This window comes from Liolophura sinensis, chromosome 1 (assembly GCF_032854445.1).
Source record: "Liolophura sinensis isolate JHLJ2023 chromosome 1, CUHK_Ljap_v2, whole genome shotgun sequence".
In the NCBI taxonomy this organism is placed as follows: Eukaryota; Metazoa; Mollusca; class Polyplacophora; order Chitonida; family Chitonidae; genus Liolophura; species Liolophura sinensis.
The window spans coordinates 29,272,137-29,298,043 of NC_088295.1; the positions used below are offsets into that span (position 1 = coordinate 29,272,137).

The 25,907-nt window shown below is 39.7% G+C and overlaps 1 protein-coding gene across 3 annotated transcripts in view; it reads left to right on the top strand.

Annotated features, from left to right (window-relative positions):
• The window catches only part of LOC135481882 (single-minded homolog 2-like), a 115,510-nt gene that overhangs the window by 71,599 nt on the left and 18,004 nt on the right, over positions 1-25,907 (top strand). For all 3 annotated transcript variants that reach the window (XM_064761641.1, XM_064761642.1, XM_064761643.1), the window contains exon 3: positions 4,072-4,256. In XM_064761641.1, coding sequence (XP_064617711.1) covers positions 4,072-4,256 — 185 coding nt within the window. The remainder of the gene's footprint in view (positions 1-4,071; positions 4,257-25,907) is intronic.

Sequence of the window (25,907 nt, forward strand, 5' to 3'; positions counted from 1 at the left end):
TGTATACGCGCCTTATAAAATGAGAGAGAACGTGTTTTTTTCATGTGTGTGTTCTTTGGATGGATAACGTATTCTTAATTAAGAAGCTGATGATAATTCTTGTCGAATGCATATATTATACACCCGTAGCAACAATGCCCTTCCCGACCGGCTTTCCAGCCTGGTCTGTGTTATATCGCTGGTTCAATATTTGCTTTACAGGGCTAGGGATGGAGGTTGATTTTAATAATTTCATTATCACACGTCTTAAGACTTTGACCAAATACGGTCACAAGATTAAGATAATCTTTTTATCTGACCAATGATCTTGTTCGGTTCAATTGTACGACGCCGGTTTCTTCTAACGAACCAAACATCACAGTTTATCATAAGCCAGAGGGACATGTTGTGAAAACAGTTGTAAATACATGAAAGGAGCGTGTATCATCTGAAAATAAGCAATTTTGGCTAATCTTTTAGGTAAATATCACGCCTAAGAACTGGCTAAAATCATTATTAATCTTCACCAACAGCTGCTTTAACATACTTGTATGTCGTATATGGAAAAAAAGGCGCCAGAGTATATATTTTGTGTCGACTTCAAATAAACACAACGGACTTATAAGTAGTTTTTTTTTCAAATAACATATATGAGAAGCTGTTTTCGACATATCATTGGTTTTGTCTGCAAAAAAATATTCATTTAATTTAAAGGTATGTAAAAATGGAAGATTTAGTAACGGTAGTTGTCACACTCATAAATAAACAGAAAATTTTCATTGATATTCACCATGTGTTGTATGCCATGTTTAACGCTGTTTATTGTTGTGCAGTGTGGTAGACCAGGTTGCTTAATCACTATAGGTGAAAGTTCGGAATGTATAGACCTACGATTTTTGTGTGGTGATTTAGAAATGCACACCATGTAAATGAATCTGGTCTGCTGACGAACCGTGACGGTTTAGGGTTGTCTGGTTCGTATGTAGATTGTCATCCGGGTGATTATGCTTGCCGGTATGGGGACAGTTTCATGCCCATGGGCACATCGTTTGTTTCACGACAAGCAAATTAAGGCACATCGGAAAGTATCGAAAGGAACCAAATACCCTTGAAATCCAAGTTCTTGAAGGAAGCATTGACCCTTGGGACAGCCTGGCGATCCGCTGCCCTGCACGGCCCGCCGATTTACCTCGTCCCCCAAGAGACCGGAATTCTGAGGGAGAGACTTTTATCGTCGGTTTATGGATGATGCTGTCGTTGGAGTAGCTCAGCTCGTTTGCTGGATTCTGTCTATCCTATTTAATGGCGGTTTTGCGGCATTGCGTCTTTGACCACATGTCAGCAAAGGTATGTTGGAAGCGAAATAAATTGTCACAGACTATTAGAGGGGTTGATAACCATTAATGACTATACTTCGCGAATGTATCGTGTAAGTGTCGTGTAGAAAACTTGAGAGTTATTTGAGTTTGACTCTGTGGCAGGCGTTAAGCTTCTCAAAGTACGATACCATGAGTGTGGGTCAGGGATTGTTTATAACGGCTTTCAGCAATCACAGTTTCAGCGTGACATTTGTATCATTTGTGCTCTAAGATCGCAAATATGTCCATATAGTTTTGTAAGATGTAGGTGTTTTTTTTTTTTTGCCAGGCTTAAGACCAGATTTAACTTTAAACCAAGTCTTCAATTTAGTACTTAGCCCCAAAATATTCGCGTAACAGTATATGCAATGTGAGCTAAATCTGCTGTTGTTATACACTGACTTTGGACAACTGCTTGGCTGCTGAATTTGGCTAAAATCTTAAATATAAAAAATGACTTAATACCAGTATTAGTTAATACACTTTCGAACAACTGGGCCAAGGGCAATAGAAGCTGCCTTAGATTTAAGACAAGTTTAAGTCTACACTTGTGGTATCATTCCTGAACTTGCAAATGAACCTAAAACACTAATTTTCAAATTTGTTTTCAGAGCAGTATTAGACGACGCTTAGTATTATGATAACAAATTGTATAGTGTAAGCGACTGATTGTTAATGCAGTAAATTGCTTTAGGTCCACAGCGCGAGTGCAATTCGTTATATGTGAATGTGAAAGAAGAATGATGGTACTGGAACAAGCCCTTAACCGTTGTGATGCTAGTCATTCACAGCTGCCCCTGTTAATTACCTGTTGATAAAAATTAAGCCTCAGTGTTGGCGGATAGTATTAGATTCCTCGCTTGGACATTTTGATGTCACTATTAATCAACGATATGCCAATGTCTGTCTGTCTTCTTTCGTGGTTAACTCAGCACCTGTGGTAGAAAAGATGCAGTAAGCCTCGTATAAGCTACAGACGGTGCTGTTCGAATTGCATGAAGGCTCTTTTGAGCAGGTAGAATAGTAAATTACATGTCCAAGGTAACGCCGAATCTGCGTGTTAAATTAGGACTGATCCGACTGTGTTGATTTAAGCTCGGACAGATTTTAAGTGAATTGTCATCGGAAAGCTTTGAAGTTGCCGATTTCAAAATTTAGATGTGACTTATTTCATCAGCTGACCCCGCCCATCCGATCTGCAAACATGTGGCTGAATAGCCCCATGTTTTTTTCCGGCGTGAAACTCCCGCTGACATAAGCGCTGTAAAATAGCCGGGCTATCACCTACCTGTGAACTCTCACCAAGACATCGTCCCATTGTAAACTGAAATGGAAATGGACACCCAATGTAAATATTATGTAAACGACAATACACCGAGTCCCACCCTGATTTCACACGCTGTCCAAAGCCTTTGACCTGAGCCGACGCCGCCATAACGTGTCGTGATTGGATTACGTTACGGGTAGGGTATTTCCATGGAAATGAACACCTTATAGTGTAGTTAGTTACACATATTTGAAGAGTGTTTACAGCTTTAGACAGAGGAATCGCACGAAAAAGATTTTCACTTTAGTGACGTTAATTGGAAAGATTATATTGAATGTTACTTTTTGTATGCAGTAATACATGCAGGGCTATATAGTTTCGCCTTCGGAAAGCGGGCTTTGATAAACTTATTCTTCTTTTCAAAGTTTTATTTAATATTCTCAAACTATGTTGATTTTACACTTTCCAAGGCATTAATATCACACGTCAATATTTTTAATCCATTTACAATCGTCAGCGTTTCAACCACATTTTTTAAAAACATATTTTTTTTGGCTTCTGTCTTTCATTCATGTTTGAAAATAAGCAGACCTATACTGCGTTTTAATTTTTACCTTGACTGCAGAATTTATTATTTAAAATTAAACTTGTTGATGACAAGACTTTGTGGATTTGTAGGCGCCTGATGTATTAGGATTATTTGGGGATTGTACAGTCTCTCTACACCTAGCTTGGTGTCCAGTCCCATTCTGCACACGTGGACTGACCGAGGGAGCACATGTTAGGGGCAGGACACACTTGGGGACTATCTGTTGGCTACGCGCCTTTAGTGAGACAGTAAACATCGACCAGCACGGACGGCCCATCCACTGTTTACCAGGCTCACATCTTCACCAGTTCTTGAATATTTTGGGGGCCCAAGGACGTGTTACGGCCATCTCTGTTATGGTACACTGGATGGACAAACTTCGTCCTGTTGACTGAAGGAAGACTTTCCCGTGACTGTCATTTAGCTCAGGCAACGTCCAGCTTTTCAGAAGGAGTGTATTTTGGGCCAATATTAGAGATGTTATGTAAGAAACTATGCTCTCCGATGTCGCCGGGACGTGCTTCTTCCAAAAGAGAAGTGAGCGCAGCGCAGAGAGAAAACATGCGTGTTGAATGCATGCGGATCACTCCAAGTTCACAAGTTTATGTTTGTTAAACTGATGTGAATTGTGCACATCATAGAGAAGTGCACACCGAGCGCATTGCAGCGGTAAACCATACTACACCCTGGTAAATTCGGCCTTTGCTGATGACACGTGTGAGGGACCAGAAGACCATGTGGCTGTGTTAGTATACGTGAAAAATGGTTAACGGTTTTATTCACATATAAATATGTATATATTGCATAAATGTTGAATTTTTATTTTCTTAGATGGGCTTCCTTGCTATTGTACTTATTCAATTTTATGATATTTTTAGGGTTGAAGCAATGAAGGAAAAATCGAAAAATGCTGCTCGAACACGCCGTGAAAAGGAAAATGCAGAATTTTACGAACTGGCAAAATTATTACCATTGCCCTCGGCAATTACTAGTCAGCTTGACAAAGCCTCCATAATCCGACTGTCTACAAGTTATCTCAAGATGAGAGCGGTTTTTCCTGAAGGTAAGTCATTTTATTTATAAATAATATTTGTAAACAGCACCATTAAATCTCCCCGTTCGTTCACGACGTCGAAATTTGTGATCGAAAATACTTTATAAAGTATTAAATATTTCTAAATCAGCGGTAATAAAATATTATGACCCAATTGAGATCGCTACGATATAGCTGTTGAGTTGGCATAAATCTGTTGTAATTAATTCAAGAAGTTGCGACAAATCCCTAGACAATCGGGGTAACTATAAAATGACGTGAAAAAAACCTATGCTGACATCGTTTTTGTTTTGCGTTAAGGCCGGCGTAAAATGAATTTCATAGAAGTCATTTATATAATTTTCTTCAAATTAATTTACGCCATATTAATTACTCGAAGTCGAAACATCTTCATAACGCCATGATTCGGGCTGTCTGGATGTTGTCAATTCTGGATCAACATTTTCACCAGTAATTTGGCCAACTGATCGGTTTTTTAAAGATGAGTTCATTAAAAGTCATCATCGATTTTTTTTTTCCACCTCGTCAATCAGAGGGAAATTATGGCGCAGATAACAACCTTGTAAGCCGCCTTAAATGCACTCTGACATAACGAAATTTCGGAGCAATGTGTTCGATAAAGCGAGGGATTTGTCGACTTGCTCTTGCCGGCCGTGCTGATGTGATTATCGGCGGAATCTCTCCCTCTACGGAGCCGTTTCATTCAGTCCAGGGCCGTCGTGTATCGACGTTTTCTCTCGGTGTATCCCAGTGTTTGGCCAGTAATAGGCGAGGGCTTTTTTGCCCTAAGTTTGCGGTAATTAAAGTACTTATTGGAGCCGAGACTCCGTTAGGCACAGCGCTCTGTAGGGCGAGGGTAGACGATTCTTCCTAACCCTTGGGGGTGTTAGGGGAAGACGATGAAACGAAATGGGTTTAAATGAGTTAGAGAAAGGAACCCGAGCCTAGTCATTCAACAAACTAAAAATTCAACACATCTTGCCAATGTTGAGAATTCACAACAACGAAATATCACGCTGGAGTTCGATCATAGCTAGGGAATTGAAAATTCCGTAAAATAATTGAAATGTCTATAGTTTTCTATTCGGATACAAGTTCGTGTCTGGTTGCTGGTAACCCGAGCTCGGGCGGTGTCCACTCGATACAATTGTACTATGAGTATGCGGTCACTGATTTAATAGGCTTCGTCCAGGACGAGAGGCGCCTTCTTAAACTGCTGGCGATGACCACTGCAATGACCACGCCTAAGGCTGGCGTCTGAAGCAGTCAGTAATTAGTTAATGAGTGTAGCTGATACTGGTCATCGATACACGATAAGCTAGGTGCGGGCGCTTGGGAGGTTCGCAGGTGGGTGGGTGGGGTGGATGTTCAAACGGAGATGGAGGGAATTTAGTTCACATCATGTGTTCCGATCATAAGTGTACATTTACAAACTGTTCGCTTTCTTTTTTAAATATTTTTAAGGCAGTATACTTTATAGTTTTAGTAATTATAGGAAATTCATCACATCTTGTCTCAAAATTCTGAACTAGAACACACCTTTTTATTTTAATGTTGCATTATTTTATATGTGTAACATGGAGGAAAATATCTTTTAGCCATTTACAGTTAATGTAAACAAAGCAGGTTCCTTAGTATTTTATTTTATTCATCTGATTAGTACTTTATGCCTTCAAGTACTCAGGAATAGTTCACTTATACTAATACGGCCAGCACTATGGTGGGAGAAAACCTGTCAGAGCCCAGATGAAACCCACGGCCGTTCGCAACGCTGCTGGAAGAAATTCCCATGCACATGCGACCGGATGGGAAGCCAGTTGGACTTGAACTCATAGCCGCTTGGTCACGAACGTCCCCACGTTCTTTATTTAAGAGAAAGATTTTGTGTGAAAAAAAAATTGTTATAACAATTCATTTATGGAATCTTTTCAGGCACCCATTTTGAGGAAATATCGTGAACTTTCCTTTATCATTTCAGTAGGAGGCGAACGTCACAATTATCTGAATATAAAACCTTTTCCCACTAAGTCGTCGGATAAACCTCGGATTCAGGATTTGAGACATCTGTTTTAAGTGTTCAGCTAACAGATTATAATCTCTGGGCGGAAATTATCTTATTATCACATTCTTTAGCTATCCCTGCATACATTATCCGACCAAATGGTGTACTGAAGGTGGATTTGAGCAAGTTTTCCGGTACCCTAGAGCCGGAAAGAGGCCATTGCTATGGTGTGTTACCTGGAGCCTACTGTACGATCGCCTTTGTTCCAAAACGTCACCTCTACAGCTTAGTCCTTAAACCTGTAAGCTTGACACTACATCTAAGTGGCCGGCGGATACGCCAACAAAGGGTTTTAAGCAATGCGTAAGACTATGCGTAAATACGTATCTGTTGTTGGTGGTTGCCTTTTTACTGTACCTTTGGAATTTGACTGTTTGTGTATATTGGCAGGGACTGATCTATAATTGGTCAGCCCTACTTCAACCCCATACCCAATATCTACTCCAGTCCCCTCCCCTTACACCCCAATGTGTAAACTTGTGGAATTATCCTTTGTCAGATCCAGACACACCCCCTCTAGCAGTTTTTCTTAAATTGGGTTAGTTAAACAAATCGCATTAAAAACATTGCGCCTGGACATTTCTCTATCTGTCTGGATTTTCAATTAACTTGTTAAATAAAGTAAAGCTGCGGGTGATATAATAATGTAGATAAACTAGTTCTTTAGACAAACATGTCCTTATCTTCACCGGTAAGGTTTAGCCTAATGTGTTGTGGTTACATATATGTGTATGTATATGCTAACCCCTCTCTCCCAGACCGTTACATAAGTATCTCGCCGATTCACAATTTTTTTTTGTGGTGGTATGTATGTGGACAATAATTACTGTTTCACCCAAGGCAAAATTTCAGTAACATGTGTATAGAATTTTTTATTATAATGCTGTGCACCAAAGAATCACATGTGAGATAACGATATTACAGACTCGAGGCCACCAGAAAAATATTTATTCTGTAATATTGCATTTTTTGAAAAAAAGTTCTAGTGTATGTCTTTTTCGTATAAATGTCAGATAGCGCTCAACTGCTTTTATGTATCAGATGGCTAGACATGTAATTGCATAGAGCGAGACTTAAATGAAGGTTGACCCGTGAGTAAAACCTCGCACCTGTGAGCAGACCTGTGGTCAGTTTGACCCCTGCATACTTTAGATAACAAAGGTAGAACTTGAAGTCAACGAGGGCATCAGATAAATTGGCCCATCCAAGCCTCTTCAGTGAGAAAGGGTACTCATGTGGTCTAATACCTAACAAACTACTTGTATCCCCCAGGGCGTAGACCTATAGGGTTCTAACACTTCAGCATGCGACCTTTTTCGTCCAGTTCATAGACTTACACGGCTTCTAACACCTTTGTCATGTTACTGTTTCTAACACAGCACTTTTCTGTAAGAACACAATTTTTAAGAGAAATTCTACATATAAGGCACATGCGTACAGGTACACTAAACTCTTATTGTAAAGGGTTCGAACGTGGTGGTAGAACGCTTCGTCAAGGCCCTTCTCATAGATCCATCCAATTACACGGTATATTAAAACAATTTCCATACTACCATTGTTTAGACTGTCATCTTCGATGCCAAGCTGTGGGGCAATCAACTGGAGCATTAACCAGACAATGGTGGGAGAAGGAGTAGGGGTGGGGTGGGTCTGACGGTGATAAGACAACTCTGATGATAGTATGATCTGGCACATTTTATGTGACAACCATAACTTGGGCTCAGTAATAAGTCAGAGGTGTCTGTTATCATTGTGACTTCCACTGATGTCTTCATCTGAATACGATAACAATTTGGCTTCTGTAGAGATGTCATATGTACACATGTACGTCACAATGCAAGCAGTTCTTAAGACATTTTTGAAAGACATGCATTGCAGGTTCACCAAACATTAACCATTAGTTCGATTGTCTTGCTATGTGGAACTTCACTTCCAGAAAAACGCTTCAGAAACATCTCACCTTGCGACAATTCGAAATACTTACTCGAACGAATAGAGTTATCTGCCTGTATGGTCTAGTGACAGGCATGTTTACATTTTATTTGACAACGTCTAGGTCATATAGGAATGACATTTGTCTCTTTTTTATGCAAATGATCTGTTGACTCCGCCTTGAACTGATGTCTCCAAACATACACGAAAAGTACTTATTTAACCGGAAAGTGATATGTTTTATCTGAAACAAGGTTCAGAGGGTACTCCATTTTAGAGGTCATTACGTTTAAGCAAAACTCTTTGCCGGAAGATCGTCATACTGAATCTAAAGAAAAGTCTAAAGAAAAGTCTTCAGATGTGTTTCGCCTAGGTCCATGGTGTCTTGTCACAGCTTTCTGGGAGCTACAGACGGCTATTGATGCTCCCCGCAAAGAACAAGATTAGCTTCGTTTGCCCTCGCCACAGCCAGCGCCCCATGCCTTGGTTCACGCGCCAGTAATCAACCAATAATCAACAGGTTTGCTAGCGAGTGTGGGCACTGTGCCGCATTGTCCAGTCACAATACAAATTGGTCATTTGAAAACCAATTAATTAGAGATCTTCCTCGAAGGAGGGTACAATGCCCTCTGTCTCACCAGGGAGTCCACCTTACAAATAGAAAGCTGCTTTCATTTTTGGCCCCTTACCAGACGTTGACCATTATACTCTTGGTTTGACTTTAACAGCTATTTTCCTCTTACGACCGACACAGGGCGTATTTGTAGCTTTGTCGGGATAATGGGCCCATCAAAGCTCTCATTTATCTCGAGCATCTGCATTCTGAAGACCTGTATTGCACCTTGAGTGCTACGGGGACTTGTATGTTCGGATGACGGTATAGATCACCGCCAGGTGATGAGTACCACGTGCCGTCCCACCTTTTAGTTGTTTTCTGCATGGCAATTTCAGGCATGCAGACATACCAAGAAAGGATTTTATCTAAGTCATGGAAACATTTACAGTTCATCAATATTTTTCGAAGTGAAAATGTCGAATTCGGGATTTCTCAACTTCATAGTGTAACGGCCTCAACAAATGTTCTCGAACTGATGCATTGCCTACAAAGATTCCAAAACCATTTCAGACATATTCACCAGAAAATAACATCATGTGATCTCTGTAGGCACCTGTATTACGATTTCGAAACAGTCACATTTTCGTTTAAAGGTTAGGTGCGAACGTTCTTGTAGATACATAGGAACAAGTTACTTATCTATTCTATGACATTGAATCCTATAGGTCAACTAATTCTCCTGTTCTTGGACAGCTGACATACAACTGACCTACATTTCGAAATAGATAGAAAAAGGCGTTTGCTAATAAAATCCATATTGAACAATGGCTGGGGAGATTATAATATGCTAATCCATGTGTACACAAATCTAGGGTTGCCGTGTAGCGTACAGTATATAAGATGTTGTAGTCAAACAGGGACAGGCTAACACCGCGAAATGATCTTTTAGACTATAGCCCAAGATGGACATGGAGTTTAGGGTTATCTGAGCAGGCGTGAATATACAGTTGTAAATAAATCTAAACACAGAATAATATTATTTTGTGGTTTTCCCCTGGGCTGTGCCCGGTTTCCTCCCACCATAATGCTGGCCGCCGTCGTATAAGTGAAATATTCTTGAGTACGGCGTAAGACAGCAGTCAAATAAATAAATAAATAAATTTTATTTTGACATTTGGGATATTATATCGGTAGCACAATATCATATCGGTAGCACCATTTACGAAAGTGTGAGTTGATGGTGGTGGGTTGTTTGGAGCTGTGCTTTGTATCTTTTGGTCATCTTTAAGGGTGAAAATTACGTTTTCATGAGATGCTGATAGATGAATGAAGGTATCGGGTATTGAGGACAATGCGGCCAGTTGGAGTTTCCGGTTGCCATATACACACACTCGACAGTTACGTCCGCCGAGGTTACATAATCCTGGACATAGCTTTGACGACAGCTGGGGGTCTCATGTCGTGACACAGTGCAGCGTAATGACTTTTAACGACAACTGCTTGACCTTGCGTTCACATCATTTGTATCATGTCAAAGAGCTATTAGATGGCCTTTTGTAATTGAGATGACATTTTTATACCTCTGCGTAATGTTTTCTTCCCATCCACAGTGCATACAGATTCATACTGTATCTTACTTATGTGACTATGAATTTGGGGTTTCGAAATTAGGCTTCTTCAGAAGTTTTAGAACATTCACAATTTAGAGATTTACACCAAATTATAGCGTTAAAGTCGACACACTACATGCGTTGCATTGATAATGCAATATTTAGATGATCACTTAATTGAAGTCTTTCACTTCCCTCGTGATGTCGGACCTCATTCCTTTTCCCGACGACCACCCTACACCATCAAGCCGTGTAGCTGGCAATTTGACGGAGGGGACATTTGCCTTAGGGCCGGGTGGAAAGTGGCCCCGGGGATCGTAAATCAGCTTGTTGGTGAACCGAAGTCAAGCGAAAATGAACTTATCGCTGTTCCGGAGTAAATTATGGGAGGCCGGGTCATTAATGAGGAAATTAGCCCCAGTTCTTCAGCTTAGTCTTACAGCTGTATTGTCTGGAAATAAAACCCGCAAGATTACACCATTAGCCAATTATGTACAGCTATATACCTCCAGAGACGTATGCCGCATTCTCCAGGAACGGTTAGATGGGTAAAAAAATCCTTGAAATTATCTGGTTTTGAAACGTTAAATACATTGACACGGACAAAAAGAATATGTTTTATGTAAGTTCTCACTGGCGAAATATAGCACCTAATTTTGCAGCGCATAATTACAGACTTGAGTAATTTTTTCGCCTGTATTTTGTGTGTTAATTATTTAACACTCAGGCTCTTTTTGTTAACAGTGTTGTGTCTACCATAAAATACATGTGCTTGTTCGGAAGATTATACATGTAAATTGACAGCTCCAGATAGTAGATATAAATCCATCAGCAGAATCAATTCATAAAGAGTTATAAATTTCATGTGAACATTTTTGCCTTTGAAAATCTTTCACGAAAGAAAGAGTTATTGACAGTTTTTCATTTAATTTAAATATTCAAAGCCATATTGTTGGACAACTTCCTCCTTCATCGTCATAGAGATATGTTTTAACATCTTCGTGTGTATATGTAGTCTGTAGTTGTCCATGTGTATTTAGTGACATAAATGAGTTTTCTAGCAGCGGACATCGCTTATCCTGATCACTGGAAGTAGTATCAACACAGGTTATGAAGGAATTGTTATTCTTCGTTCGCCGACCAAAGCTATCTACGATGCTTTGTCCAAACTAGTCCATACATGGCACAACTCTCCACGACCCTAATCGCCGAAATCAGTTCTAATATCATTTGAAACACTCCCACTTCTGTAGCGAGGTCAGAATTATGATCTTGGATTCAGGGAATCACGCCAAAGGGACCGTTATGTCAACACGGATCTGGCAATCTTTGGGAACTAGGTGACGTACAGCCTTAAGTTGATAAAGACATGGACCCTCACGCGTCGCTTCTGGATTAACACAAACAGAAACAAAAAAACATGCTAAAAATTCAATATTACTTGCCCCTTTTCTGCCCGCCCCACCTTTCTGCGTTCCATGATCTCTGCAAGCTGTGCTGAAAGATGTCGTTCCGCCCCCAAAGTTTATCAAATATTTTGGGGGGGAACGGTTTGGGAGTGTGTAATTGGCGCGACTTTGGCTGGTGTCTGCATTGAGCTAGCCAGAAATCCATCCTAGAAACAAACAGCTACCAGCTAGCTCGACTAAGACCTCATTTCATCAGAAAACGAACATCAAAGGGGAACTTTAATGAGCTGGAGAGGCATCACTAACTGTGGATTATTAGCATTTTCAAAATGAAAACGAGATTTTTTAATGAACGGAATCTAATTATTGCATAAGAATATTGGCACAATATAAAAACAGAATATCTTTTTTTTTTGCTGCAAATCAGTTTGCGGGAAAGTAATAACATTCAGCAAAGGTATGAGCTCTGTGAACTGAACATCTTAACAACACCAAATACTTCGACTGGACAATGCTTGAGCCAGGATCACATTGACAATGATGGTTTGATCTAGGGACTTTCTTCTGTATCACACTGTAGCCATAATATCGATGAGATACTACTGTGCAATGTAGCGTTAAACCCCCTTAGTCTATCAGATTGTATGGTCAGTAATGTCAAATTAAGATGAGATACTTTGCTTATTATTGACAGGACCTTACATTAACTTCAAACTTCTTTGTGACCTTATAATGTGTTAACGCCGTACTGAGCGATAAAAGATAGAAATTAAATCTGTTTGGTTTCAGTTTGTTTGGCATATTGTCAAACAGCTGTTGTCAGTGTTATATTTGATGTTTTCATGATTCATTCTTAACAAAAATATTGTTGTTCCTAGCTTTTGTCATATACATGGACTATTTTCAGTGATACCTGATTTGAAACATTTCACTAAGTAGCAGATAGTGAAATGTACGAGATTTTACTAATGAGTCCCATACACATCTAAAGGTTTATGTATCCATCAAGAGGTGCTTAGGGACTGGAACGTACAAAACAGTCTAACAAATGAATAATTAAAGTGAATGTTTAATTATTGTGCTTTTCAAGACCGATTAAGCCGGGAAAGAATGGCCAGGTCTTCAAAGAGCCTGTGATATATGGCTGCAGCAACTTGCGGTTTATCCTTTCCCATTGAACTGCTCGCTTAGCTTCCGTCTAAGGAAGGACAATTGACATTACTGCTGTGTAGCACTCATTGATACACTTTGGACGGCCTTATGAATATTCATAAGCGCCCCGGCCATCTGTATCACCATTGTATCTCTCGTGACTCTGTCAGAGAGCGTTGATCAATGTTCTATACGCCGTGTTATGCTGAATGGTGGAGTCAAAGATTAGGATCGCAAAAACATTTATTTTCCTGTCGCAACACTTATTTTTGTGATTTTCCTTACACCTTATATATATATATATATATATATATATATATATATATATATATATATATATATATATATATATATCCAAATCTCTCTCTCTCTCTCTCTCTCTCTCTCTCTCTCTCTCTCTATATATATATATATATATATATATATATGTGTGTGTGTGTGTGTGTGTGATTTGATTTGATTTATTTCTTTGATTTGTGCTTTACATGAAATCATGTGAAACAAGGAAAATTGCTTGTCAAGGACATTACGGTATTCGGAGAGTCAAAATTGAAGCGGTAAACATATCCTCTATTATAACGAATTATGCCCAGTTGTACGCTTATATCCTTAGCTAATTAAACAGTTATTCGTAATATGTTTTGGAGGAAAACTCGCATTGTACGCATTTAACTCGCAATAAATAGGACTGAACCATCATACGTTGTGCTATTAAAATTCCAAAACATGCTGTGTTATATTATGGTAACCTATGGTTTTGAATGGCACAAACAAGTCCACCGACAGAAATTATACAAGTAGTAATAAAGAAAAAATACACATGCAAGAATTTGGATCACAGCTGATGTGTATATAAAGTATAGGCTGTATGCCTGTGTATGCAAGATCGTGTTTGCCGGCGTTTTGCACATCATCCACCCTGTGTAGCAGCTATCTCCCTCAACACGGGAGTTGCTCACCAGCTAGCTTGTCTGCTATAATCTGCTCATTGCCTGTGAAGTCACACACCGGTATTTACTACGGGTTTGCTGCATGACCGCCTCTTTTATAACATTATTAACTCCGTATATTGGCGCACACGAGCCTTAAATAGATCGGAACGATGATCAGTTTGATATCTGTGTCAAGAAAAAAAGGACACATTTCTTATTTCTTTCGGAGAGAAGTGACCCGACTTTCGACATTTGATACCTGTGACTCCGCTGTCGTGACATTTGTGTTCTTGATACGATCGGACATATGTTCGTATTATAAACTATGCTATAGGCTGACACAGACTTATTGAGAATTTGAACTGGAAGTCTATGCTACACATATGGGACGTTCTACCATAACCATCCACGTCAGCAATATTTTACAGACGATATCTGCTTTACCAAGGAGACAAGGTATTACTCTAGAATAGGATAGATAAACTGTCGCTTCTGACAAATGGACCCCACACCTGCAAGACCATCATAAGGGGACGTCTGTAAAACACTATATTTGAAATACGGCACAAAAAATCATTAGGTTTTTCATTGTCAGCACTCCTTCTTTTGATTAAGCACATAATAGATCGGTGGAGCTCTTTGATTGGGAGATTTGGGAATATATATATTTATGAAATAATTAACATGAACGTTTTGTTATCTTTCTGTGAATGCAATTAAATAGATAGATAGCACAGAAAGATGTGATTTACGTTAAAAAGGTATGTGTTGATAAAGGATATCTTGATTTAAACTCAAATTATATTGCTTATTTCACTCATAAATGTTTTCATGCACAAAGCCTAACAGGAGCTGTAACTTTACCCAAATCATTATGTCGAGAGAATTTAGGATATTTGAACACGCCCCCTATTGTTGGCTCGGGCCGTGCAGGTGTGCAGTGAGATAGGGACGTAGCTGACAAACATTGCCCGGTAAGGAATGTATTTCTATAGCCGCGTGGACTCGGTTTTGTTACCGTATTCGCTCGGAATTTATTGACATTTTCCTTACTTTTGAGCTAGGCTTGGCTTTTTATTACGGACAGATTTCTCTTTAAACCCCTTGAAAATTTGAAAACAAATTCGATTTACGCTTTTTAAACTCGACTTCCTGTGGCCGTCATTATTCAGGATTAACTTTGTTACATCAATGGACTCGATATTAACTCGTTTCGATTGTACGAGGGTTTAATTTTTATGAGTATATTGTCAAATGTGTCACCGATTGAATTTCTGCAGGAAAGAAAAGCGAACCCTGCAGTTTCTTTGACATTATGATCGCATAATAGTTATACCAAAATCCGCTGCGTTTAATATAAGTGCTGAAATTTCTGTTCACCTTAAAATGGTTAGTGCATGGTTGGCTGGATAGAAAGGGTGTCAGCTAACACGGTTAGTGTGCTGTTAGCTGGATTGAAAGGTTGTCTGCGAACACGGTTAGTGCATGGTTAGCTGGATAAGAACGGTATCTGTTAATACAATTAACGCATGGTTAGCTGGATAGGAAGGGTGTCAGCTAACACGGTTAGTGTGCTGTTAGCTGGATAGGAAGAATGTCAGCTAACACGGTTAGTGCATGGTTAGCTGGATAAGAATGGTATCTGTTAATACAATTAACGCATGGTTAGCTGGATAGGAAGGGTGTCAGCTAACACGGTTAGTGTGCTGTTAGCTGGATAGGATGGGTGTCAGCTGACATGGTTAGTGCGTGGTTAGCTGGATAGGAAGGGTGTCAGCTAACACGGTTAGTGCGCTGTTAGCTGGATTGGAAGGGTGTCCGCAAACACGGTTAGTGCATGGTTAGCTGGATGGGAATGGTGTTTATTAACAGAGTTAACGCGTGGTTAGCTGGATAGGAAAGGGGTCTGACAACTCGTTTAATATAAGTGCTGAAATTTCTGTTCACCTTAAAACGGTTAGTGCATGGTTGACTTGATAGGAAGGGTGTCAACTAACATGGTTAGTGTGCTGTGTGCTGATTGGAAGGGTATCTGCGAACACGGTTAGTGCATGGTTAGTTGGATAAGAATGGTGTCAGCTAACACGGTTAGTGTGCTATTAGCTGAATAGGAAGGGTGTCAGCTAACACGGTTAGTGTGCTGTTAGCTGAATAGGAAGGATGTCTGCGAACACGGTTAACGCATGGTTAGATGGATAGGAAAGGGGTCTGATAACTCTGCGAGAAACACACGATTTTGAAATACACTTTTATTACACTCTATAAGGAGCTTTGGTATACTTTAAGTAGCAAAATTGATTTTGTTGTCGACTGTTTCAGGGGAATCCGTGTTCAATCCTGCCTCTGACCCGTCTGTACTATATGCTCTGATCTGGTTAGCTCTGGGTCAGTATACGATAACTCCAAGTATGAATGGCGTCTTGAGAGAAACCGTGTGACAACCACACAGCATTACTGTAAACATTACGTCATCGAGATCTTCCCGTTATCAGTCCAAAATCATGTTAAACGCGACGTTAATGCTCAGTCGAGCGAAAAAAATATTCATAATTATTTAATATAATCTAACGGATATTTAACAGCTGTGTCTGGTTATGTATAAATAGTGTACTGGTCCAACAACCGTGCCATGCTGCGTTTGCTATATGGGCTGTCTCACTCGGTAGCAGATGTCAGGACAAGTCATGAGTCCTATTTTATCATCTATATAGGCATGACAATCAAGCTACCATATATGTGGCATAGAAAATAGTAAGCTTCACCTTCCAGTAACATTTATTCACAGGTGATGTAATTACTGTTTAAGAAAACGTTGAAGGTTATACCACTGGGGGTGTTTAACTGTCTAATTCGTAGTACGATTGTGCTGAAAATGCGTGGGCAATTTGAGTTGAAGTCTTGTCAACATTCTTGTCTCTTTGTACAACCCAAAGTGTGGTAAAGTGTCTCCGTTTTTTATCAAGAGAGGTAAAGTTACCCATATCTTGATAATATCTATCGTCAGCATTTTCAAGTTTATGTCCCCAAACTGCCCCTGTGGGCTTGTCCTTACCCGCCTCGTTATCAGAGGTTAACGGTGGGAGTCAGTACAGCCCGCACGCTTGCACAGTGTATTGGTGACAGTTTCAGTGGAGGGACTGGCTAAAATGTGTACCTACTTTAAGCGAAAATTAAAATATGCCGCCCACCGTAAAGATACTGTATTCTATTATGATCAGTGATATTTTTGACACATAGGACAACCATTGGCCGTCTGATTTTGAGATATCCCCATTTTGTCTAAATACGGACAGCTCTGTTTTGAGTCAGGACAAACGTGCTAAAAGCGCAAGAAAATGTTGCACTTTCACGACGGCTGTAAGATGTATGAGTGAAAGAAACCGAAGTGACGCGAATAAAGCACCGTTATTTGGTAAATAACTGGCGATTTTCAGCGGATAAGCGACCTCAGTGAGTATGCTTCATACAAATGTATCAGAATCAAGGAATCTCCAATACACTACATGTGTGACTGCCTATAGAACCGTGCGAGTGCTGTTGACCAGTTTGCCCACCCAGACCCCGCTAACATCGAAGACAGTTGGTTGTGCTGGGATTGAGTCTTCATCCTTTGTGGCTAAGCTGGTTGAAAGACAGTCATCTTACCACCATAAATCATACCAAATTGTGTCAGTAAAAATCTAGTTCATCGTATGAGATCCAAATCTGCAATTGTGGTCAGTTCTGATTTACAAGTACAGAATATGACAACAGATTGGGAAGAGAGTTTAAAGGTAACATAGGGGTTCTTTTGTAAAAGTGACTTTGGGAATATATCAGTTGCATTCTCGGTTTTTTTGTATATTCCTGACTTGAACAAGCGATTGTTTTCGGGTTAATTCGGTTTAGCCATGTTAAACCATAAATAAGTGCCAAGCAAGACGCAAAGGAACTATAAAACAACATGTCGAGAAGTGTCCTGACACCAAGTGTCATATATAGTTGATATGTCAAAGATAGTATCGCTGTCCCTGCAATCGTCATCAGAGAATACGTCAAGTCAAGTGTTTGGCTTGATGGTTGACAGACGTTGTGGTTCAGGGATAAACACGGTGAGCTTATGGGTGACTTGACAAAAGTCTGCTCAGCTTTTAACTCAGGTTTTGCTATAAACATTCTTCATATGTCAGCACTTTCATTATCGAAGAAAGCTTTACTGGTTTTTAAGACCTTAAGTTTTTACTCTGTTTTGTATATTTGTATAAAAGAGTAAGGTAAATGTGACCTCTTCATGTCAGACGTTTGAGTCATTTTATAAACAAAATGGCCTGATACTTCAGCTTTACGACCATGAATGAATGGACGAACATAACGTCCCTCAAAAGCCAGTCTACACCCAAGGTCTGCTGACCGTCAGCGACTATCTAGGACAGGAAATGAAGATGATCAATCACATTCTATTGTCCTTGCTTTTAACATTAAAACGTAATTAACTATGACACAATCTGGCCCCAACTGATCTAAGGTCAGCAACTATCTGACACGATATGTCAGCAGGACTATGTTATGTTAGGCGCAGTATGTGTTCACTTCCGGTAACGATGCTTCACTTCCGTATTGAGTCCTGTCTTGTCTAAGTATATTTCTTGTTTCGATTTAGCTAAAACTACAGAAATACACATGCAGAGGTATAGGTGATTTTGTCATTTAAAATTGTTTGGACAGGTTCATCCAGTAAATTATATCCTATGAGATTGTCCTTCCACCTTAGTATTGGTCTGATATTTCAGACAACTTCTTCCACCTACCAAAGCAACTAGATGTCTGATGTAATGGGTTCCTCTCAGAAAGTGCTTCTAGCTAGTTCATGCTGATATGGATTTTTCCGTAGCTATCTCCTGGACTTAGCCAAGCACACAGTCACCTGGTTGACCTCATACTCTTTTGTTTTAGATATTCACCTCATTTGCACCGAGTGACATCCTAATTTAACTCCGGATTCACGCCTGCTTGCCATATACCGGGTTACTGAGGTCAGCTGACGATTTGCCTCCAAAAGTTGCACATAGCGTAGCTCTGCAGCAGTGGAATTGTGAAAGAGGGGCAATGACGAGGAACATAATTAACATAGAAGTGTTATACGTCTGAACGAGAGGAACTCGGTTCACAGGGGGCCCTTTAGCAGGCTTGGTGCTATAGTCAGGGTCGTCGGGTTACACGGTATATATTTGAGACAACTCTGTAGATACCGCATCAAATAATAATATGTGATGTGAGATCGAAACAGTGGTCATTGCTTTAATCGTCATAATATATAATGTCATGCGATGTAGAAATCTCTGCTTATATAAATATACACCTTTGTCCAGGTATTTAAATGGTGCACTTACATGTAGATGTAATGCTGTTCATGTAAGGTGAAGAAAGGTCCGGGATATAGTCATTGCAATGGAAAATCACGCTTCTTGGCCTGAAAATTCTGCAAAGTGATAGCACTCACAAGTGAATATGAGTCAGTCTGATAACATACAAATCTCACTTTAGAGCATGAATTCGCCTGACATGAACTTCACACCATAGGACCGTTTTCTCTCTGGGTGTTTCGTGATCAGTCATTCTTTCCGTTAAAACAAATATAAAAGCAATTTTAATAACCTTGACTTTTGAATTGAAACAATTCCGCGCAGAACTGAAAAAAATGAAAAATATATAAGAAGTCTTGTGTCATGATGTGTATTAGCTGAGAGCATTTTGTCACCAGCATAGTCTTCTTGGATTCAGTATTTTAAAAGTGAGTTAAAGAAGTTAAAGTCTTGAAAAAAGAAAAAAATCTTCATTGATTTATGAGTTTAAGGAAAGGTTTGAGTACATTAAACTGCCACGCTATCAGCTGGTTGGTATAGGTAGACATTTCTCTAGGCCGAGTTCTTTAGTGTTTGACGTCCATTTATTTTTTCTGTCCCGAGTCAATGTATATTCTGCGCGAATGTTTGCCGATCGTCCCGCGGTACACGGGGCATAGAATTTGCTCTTCACTTAGGGAGCTGTCACTTTGTTGTATCAATAATTGCTCCTAGCGATGGAAAAAAGTTTACCAGTTCAGATTACTCGTACCAGGTATGGAACTGTTTTAATTGCCTGCCGTATTTTACACCGATTGAACCTAATGAGGTACACAACAGGCCTACGGACAATTCAGCTCAAACGCTGGCTTCGAAAATGTCCCTATTTACTTATTATATGACATGTGTTAGCCTTGTGCCGAGTATCCTCAGCTTAATCTGACGGAATATGTTTTATGTCGTTTACCACAAGCGACTGCATTTTGCACACAGAAGAGAAGCCTCGGAATTAGTGTGTGGTAGCCTAAATATGTGGTGTAGCTTGTGTGTCTCAACTTATCGTTATGAACTTCATTTGACCACCATTGCAATTTGCTTTTATGACTCGCAGGAACAGGTAGCCTAAACGCAATGTCTCTGCCATTACAGCTATACCTCTAACGTGGTGTGGCATATCATCCAGTCAAAGCTGACATACATTGTTCAAATGTATAGTCCAAAGCACTAATAGAGATGACATAAATGTTCTACACATCAATAATCCGTAATAATACTAATCGCAAGTCTATAATCTGATGGCAAAATTTAATGTGTATAAGGTTACAAATCCGTAAATGAGACAAAGCGAAGCTGTGACTACAAAATCGTAATGTATACTACAAATCCGAAGTGCAGATGAACAATCCATAATACGATTACAAAGCTCTTATGGACTACAAAACTACAGACTTCAAAACATAGTATATTTTAAAAATACGCTATATAATTTGCAAAGCCACAATACAGACTACAAAGCCTTAACACAGAGATGTTTTTCTGGGATATATGATCCAGATTTGACCAGATCGTTGACTATATCTGTAAGCTGGCTCACTGGGGTCTTGTCTTCATTCTCCGATTCGCTCAGCCAAAGTAGGCTGAACAAACAGCTCCCGCTTAATTATAGTGAAGCACCTGGGACGAACATAGGGCCATACACACCGTTATGGGAAGATTCAATATTGACACGGCTTCTGGAGAGCTAACTTTATTTTGTATGAGACGACATACAGGACGAGAACCCGTACATCGGGACAAATGGACCCGAAAAGTCATATTTACCCGACAGTCACTCTTTTCCGTAGTTAGTAATTTTTGCATATGCTGACTGTCCCTAGTCCTTTCCATCACCTGTCCTCTGCTTACTGTCTCTAGTGCATTCCAGAGTATACCTTCTGCACACACTGCCTCTAGTCCATCCCAGCGTCTATCTCCTGCTTACTGTCTCTCTATTGGACCATCTCAGCGTCTATCTTCTGCTTACTGTCTCTCTAGTCCATCCCAGCGTATATCTTCTGCTTACTGTCTCTCTAGTCCATCTCAGCGTCTGTCTTCAGCTTACTGTCTCTCTAGTCCATCCCAGCGTCTATCTTCTGCTTACTGTCTCTCTAGTCCATCTCAGCGTCTGTGTTCAGCTTACTGTCTCTCTAGTCCATTCCAGCGTCTTTTTTTTTAACTATACTGTCTCTAGTAAGTCCCAGCATCTATCTCTAGTCCATTCTAGCTGCGTCTCTCTTTTGCATACACTGTCTCTAGTCCGTCGCAGCATCTGCCTTCTGCTTACTCTCTCTCTAGTCCATTTCACGGTCTGTCTTCTGCATACGCTGTCTCTAGGTCATTCCAGCGCCTGACTTCTGCATACGCTGTATTTAGTTCATTCCAGCGTCTGTCTTCTGTACACGTTGTCTCTATTCTTCCAGCGTCTGTCTTCTGCATATGCTGTCTCTAGTCCATTCTAGCGTCTGTATCCTGCATATGCTGTCTCGAGTCTACTCAGCGTCTGTCTGGCTAGGGGCTCTACATTCATCATGTTGAATTAGATCGCCACGTTGGATGTTTGAGTAGTCGCAATCAAAGCGTAACTGAGACACATATTTTGTTATCGAGAACTGACATTCTAGTATGGTACACGATTTGAATACTGATTTCACTCAGTCGCCTAGAACAAACCTTGCGTCTTTCCAACATCATTGAAAACTGTTGACTGCTTCTTTTTGCATGACTCCGTCCTATTTTCGTACTTAATATACTTTCTTAGTTCTTTGGTGGTTTGTGTTATACGTCGTTTTTTTGGAATTGGCTTTGCGATTATTAACCTGGAAGGTCCTTATTGGTTGACGGGTGGTATACACAAATGTCTGTTTCGACGCATAGACTCAGCATACTTTATTCCACTTTCTGCCGTCTGTCCATATGCTGTCTGCATCTGCTGTCCACTCCATTCCACCGTCTGTTATCTGCATACGCTGTCTCCAGTTGATTCCATGCAGACCTGTCTTCTGCATACGCTGTCTCTAGTTCATTTCATTATCTGTCGTCTGCATGCAATGTCTAGTCCATTCCACGGCCTTCTATATACATTGTATATTCGTGTCTTCGTACACAGGCATAATTTAACCTGTACATTTCCTGTCGCGTACATTTTTAGCAGTTAAGCAAGATTATGGTTCAGTATATTCGACGAATTAAAAAAAAATATTATTTTTAATAATTTAATTTAATAATTATTTTTTATTTTTTTAATAATTTAATTTAATAATTATTAATTTTTAACACTTGGCTAGATTATAGATTCGATATACATTTTAAAGCGCTTCATGCATATCAGTTCGAAGAAAAATATAACCAGTATCATATGTAAGCTAAATATTATTTATTATTCAAATTGAAAGTTACAAAACTTTGTCCAAGATCTCAGTGTATTCAGCAGTGTTTACTCAGTGATGAAGAAAATCTTGTTTGTTTTGTAAAGCAATGTGAATAAGCTTTTTTTACATGCCAAAGCTTGAAGTCAGAGCTGATCTGATGACGCAATAGAGAAGCAAGGGTAAAAAGGATCTCCGACATCTACCAGGGAAAACCTTTCCCGTGTTATTTGAAGGAGAGTTTTTTCAAGACTTTCGATTGGAGACCGATTTAAATGGTAATGAAAGATCGACTTACTCTCTAAGCCAGCTATAGGGGAACGTTACATAAGGCTTTTCCTCTGCTTAAGCCAGCTTTCAAGAATGAAAATAAATTTTGCCATGGTTAACCAAATATTTATCCCATGACAAAACCGGTCATGTGCTTGCAATCAGTTCTTGTACTTTTTTCTAGTGTTCACCAATTGGGTCGATTAGAGCTAAACTACATATCTTGCTCAGGAAATACCGCATCGGATGACAGTTATACGAAACTCTCTCGATATGGAATGCAATCAAACAGGATATAGCTTTCCAATCCAAACACTGGTCAGCCTTTCTCCGTTTATGTCACCTGAGCTGAATATACCACTTGGTAAACCCTAACACGCTGTCGGCTAACGTGTCATGTCGAAATTCGGCAAATATTTGAAATATTTTTTTTATTTTGTTCTGTGTTTGCTAACTGATCAGTTATAATGTGGTATAGAGTATGACAGAGGGTGTGCGCCGTTGTAGGCGGGCACGTTGTCTCCTATGATCTTTGTAGAGCACTACATTCTGTCCATGGCAGAAGAAGTACGACTGCCATGTTCCATCGGTCATTTATATTGGTTTCCTCTTATATATACGATGGCATAGATGACCGACAATCTCTGTCTCAAGTTGCGTTTTACATTTCTCTAGCTTTATATGTTACTTTAAAGTAGTTACAAACCATGTGACACTATTTATGTTTCACCTAAGGCATTTTGAGTGAACCATCAGTCTAGTTACAAGGTATGAGAAGCCATAGTCTGTAAACCGATGCTATGTTTATATTGGTAGGAAGGACGAAGATAGGCAGAACAAAATTGACTTGAATAATGTGACAGCTAATCATCATGTCGGACAACAGTATAGGCTCAAAGGCCTGATCCTATTGACTAACTGTCATTGAAATCTGATACATGTAAAACAGTTTACGTAACCGATTACTGATAAAATCGACAGTAGCATCTGTGTCCGTCAGGTTTGAAAGTCGTCGTCGTCATATGAAGCCCGACGTATTCAAATTCGTGTCATATCGTATAACAGTGTACACACGACGATATTCGACTTGGTATCCATATGGATCCTATCGCTTTGAGTTTTTTGTTGCTGGAAAAGAATCTGGGACCAGCTAAACAAAGTTCCTAAATTTTATTGAAGGCAGCGATTCGTAGTTCGTAGATTTGTCTGATCGCATTTCTTATAACGAGTTGACAAAATTAGATCCTATGATCCAAAAATGCCTTACGCTAAACTTGACGGAGTGGAATGGAATAACACAATGATCGAAATCGACGGATCTCCAATACTATCAAGACTATGACTGAATAATTTAAGTAGCTTTGTTGAAATTACAGTTCTATTTTACAGGAAGAAAGTTTCCACCATAGACGTTGTATATATTTGTAGGAAACCAGATCGATTGTCTGATCACCAGTTGGTCCAAATAATGCGCTGTATAGAATGAAGTAATGTTTGGAAGTCGATACTATCGGGAACAGTAAATAGCACACACGATAGTTTTTTTATCGAGTAAGACTTTTATGTGGAGCACGACGTGATATCAATGGGTCATTTATAAAGAGCACTCACCCTTGTACACTTGGCAAGTCGATATTGTGTCCCATAAAAAAGGATTAGTTTGACGATCGGATTATACCGTTAAGATTTGAAAAAAAGACTTTATTAAATTACAGGCCTTGGACGTTAAATATGACGAAACTCTCAGGAGGTTTACGTTGGCCTTTGCTCCCAAGAGAATTGTTTGTTTTATGATTCCCTCGAGGGAGCGATGTTATCCAAACAAACAGTTTTAACTCTTCTGGAAATGTAAATGGTGGAGACAATCGGAGGGCACGGCTGTTTTTCTTGGGAGCAAATGTCAAATTAAAATATGTCAATAAAAACTCTATATGACAAGGTTATGTAATTAAACCGGTAGCTCCATGAGGCTCCCTGAGAACAAGAGCAAATTGTATCTTTTGTTTTGCACACCGTTATGAATATGCAAATGAGTATGTGGCGGTTTACAAAATGGCCGACCAGCATGGTTTATTATGGTTTCAATTAACTCGCGTCTGTCCGACACTTGTGCTGGCAGATACCGTTCCCATCCCAATCGACTCACCCTGTCAACATGCCGGACTACCCGAGCGAGTATCTCTTGGGCAAAAGTGTAAACATTCACCTTTGTTAAATCTTCTCTGTGGGCTTGGAAATTATAAGACAAAAGAGTAGTAGTAAATCAATGGTACCGCAGCTTACTTGAGGAGTGCGGTGGTCTGTTTATAATAAACACCGACTATCAATAACTTTGATGATGCTCATCTGGTATAGGACATGCCAACCAAGTCTTGTACTTCAGCTAATATATAGATTAGACGAATCAATATTACATTCACGTTAGAAGCACAACTGAAAGCCAACAACTCTCTCCAATTTCGGGGAATTCCTAGGTCTCGTTCAATTAGATTTTGAAGGCATATCTTTCCTATAAGAAATCACTTGATGATGTATGTAATGGATTTCGTTTGAACTACATATATCGTATTTGTTAATAAAAGCTGTATTTGAAAATTACGATTTAAATCACTGCTCCCACTGTGGTGTTAAAATTTTTACTCGTTGATGACTAACCAGGTGCGTACCACGAGTGTTTAAAATCTGAAGGTCTTTCCACGAGCATGGGGCAAATCTGTTAGCTCAGACCGGAACATATTGGGGTCACCTTTTCGTGGGTCTGTAGTAGCACAATGGTTGATTATACCTCTCGGTTCTTGGCTTTCTGGTATTGGTGTTGAATTACAAACCAAACATTCACTTCACGCCGGACAAGCCGTCTGTCCCACGGTGGTCAATGCTTTAGGACGACAACAAGCCCGCCAATGACCGGTGAACATGGATTCATTACGATATGACCACGCTCGGACGTTGTTCCTCAAGCGAACATAAGAATAGATTTGGGTGCATAAACAATTGCTTTCTTGAAATCTG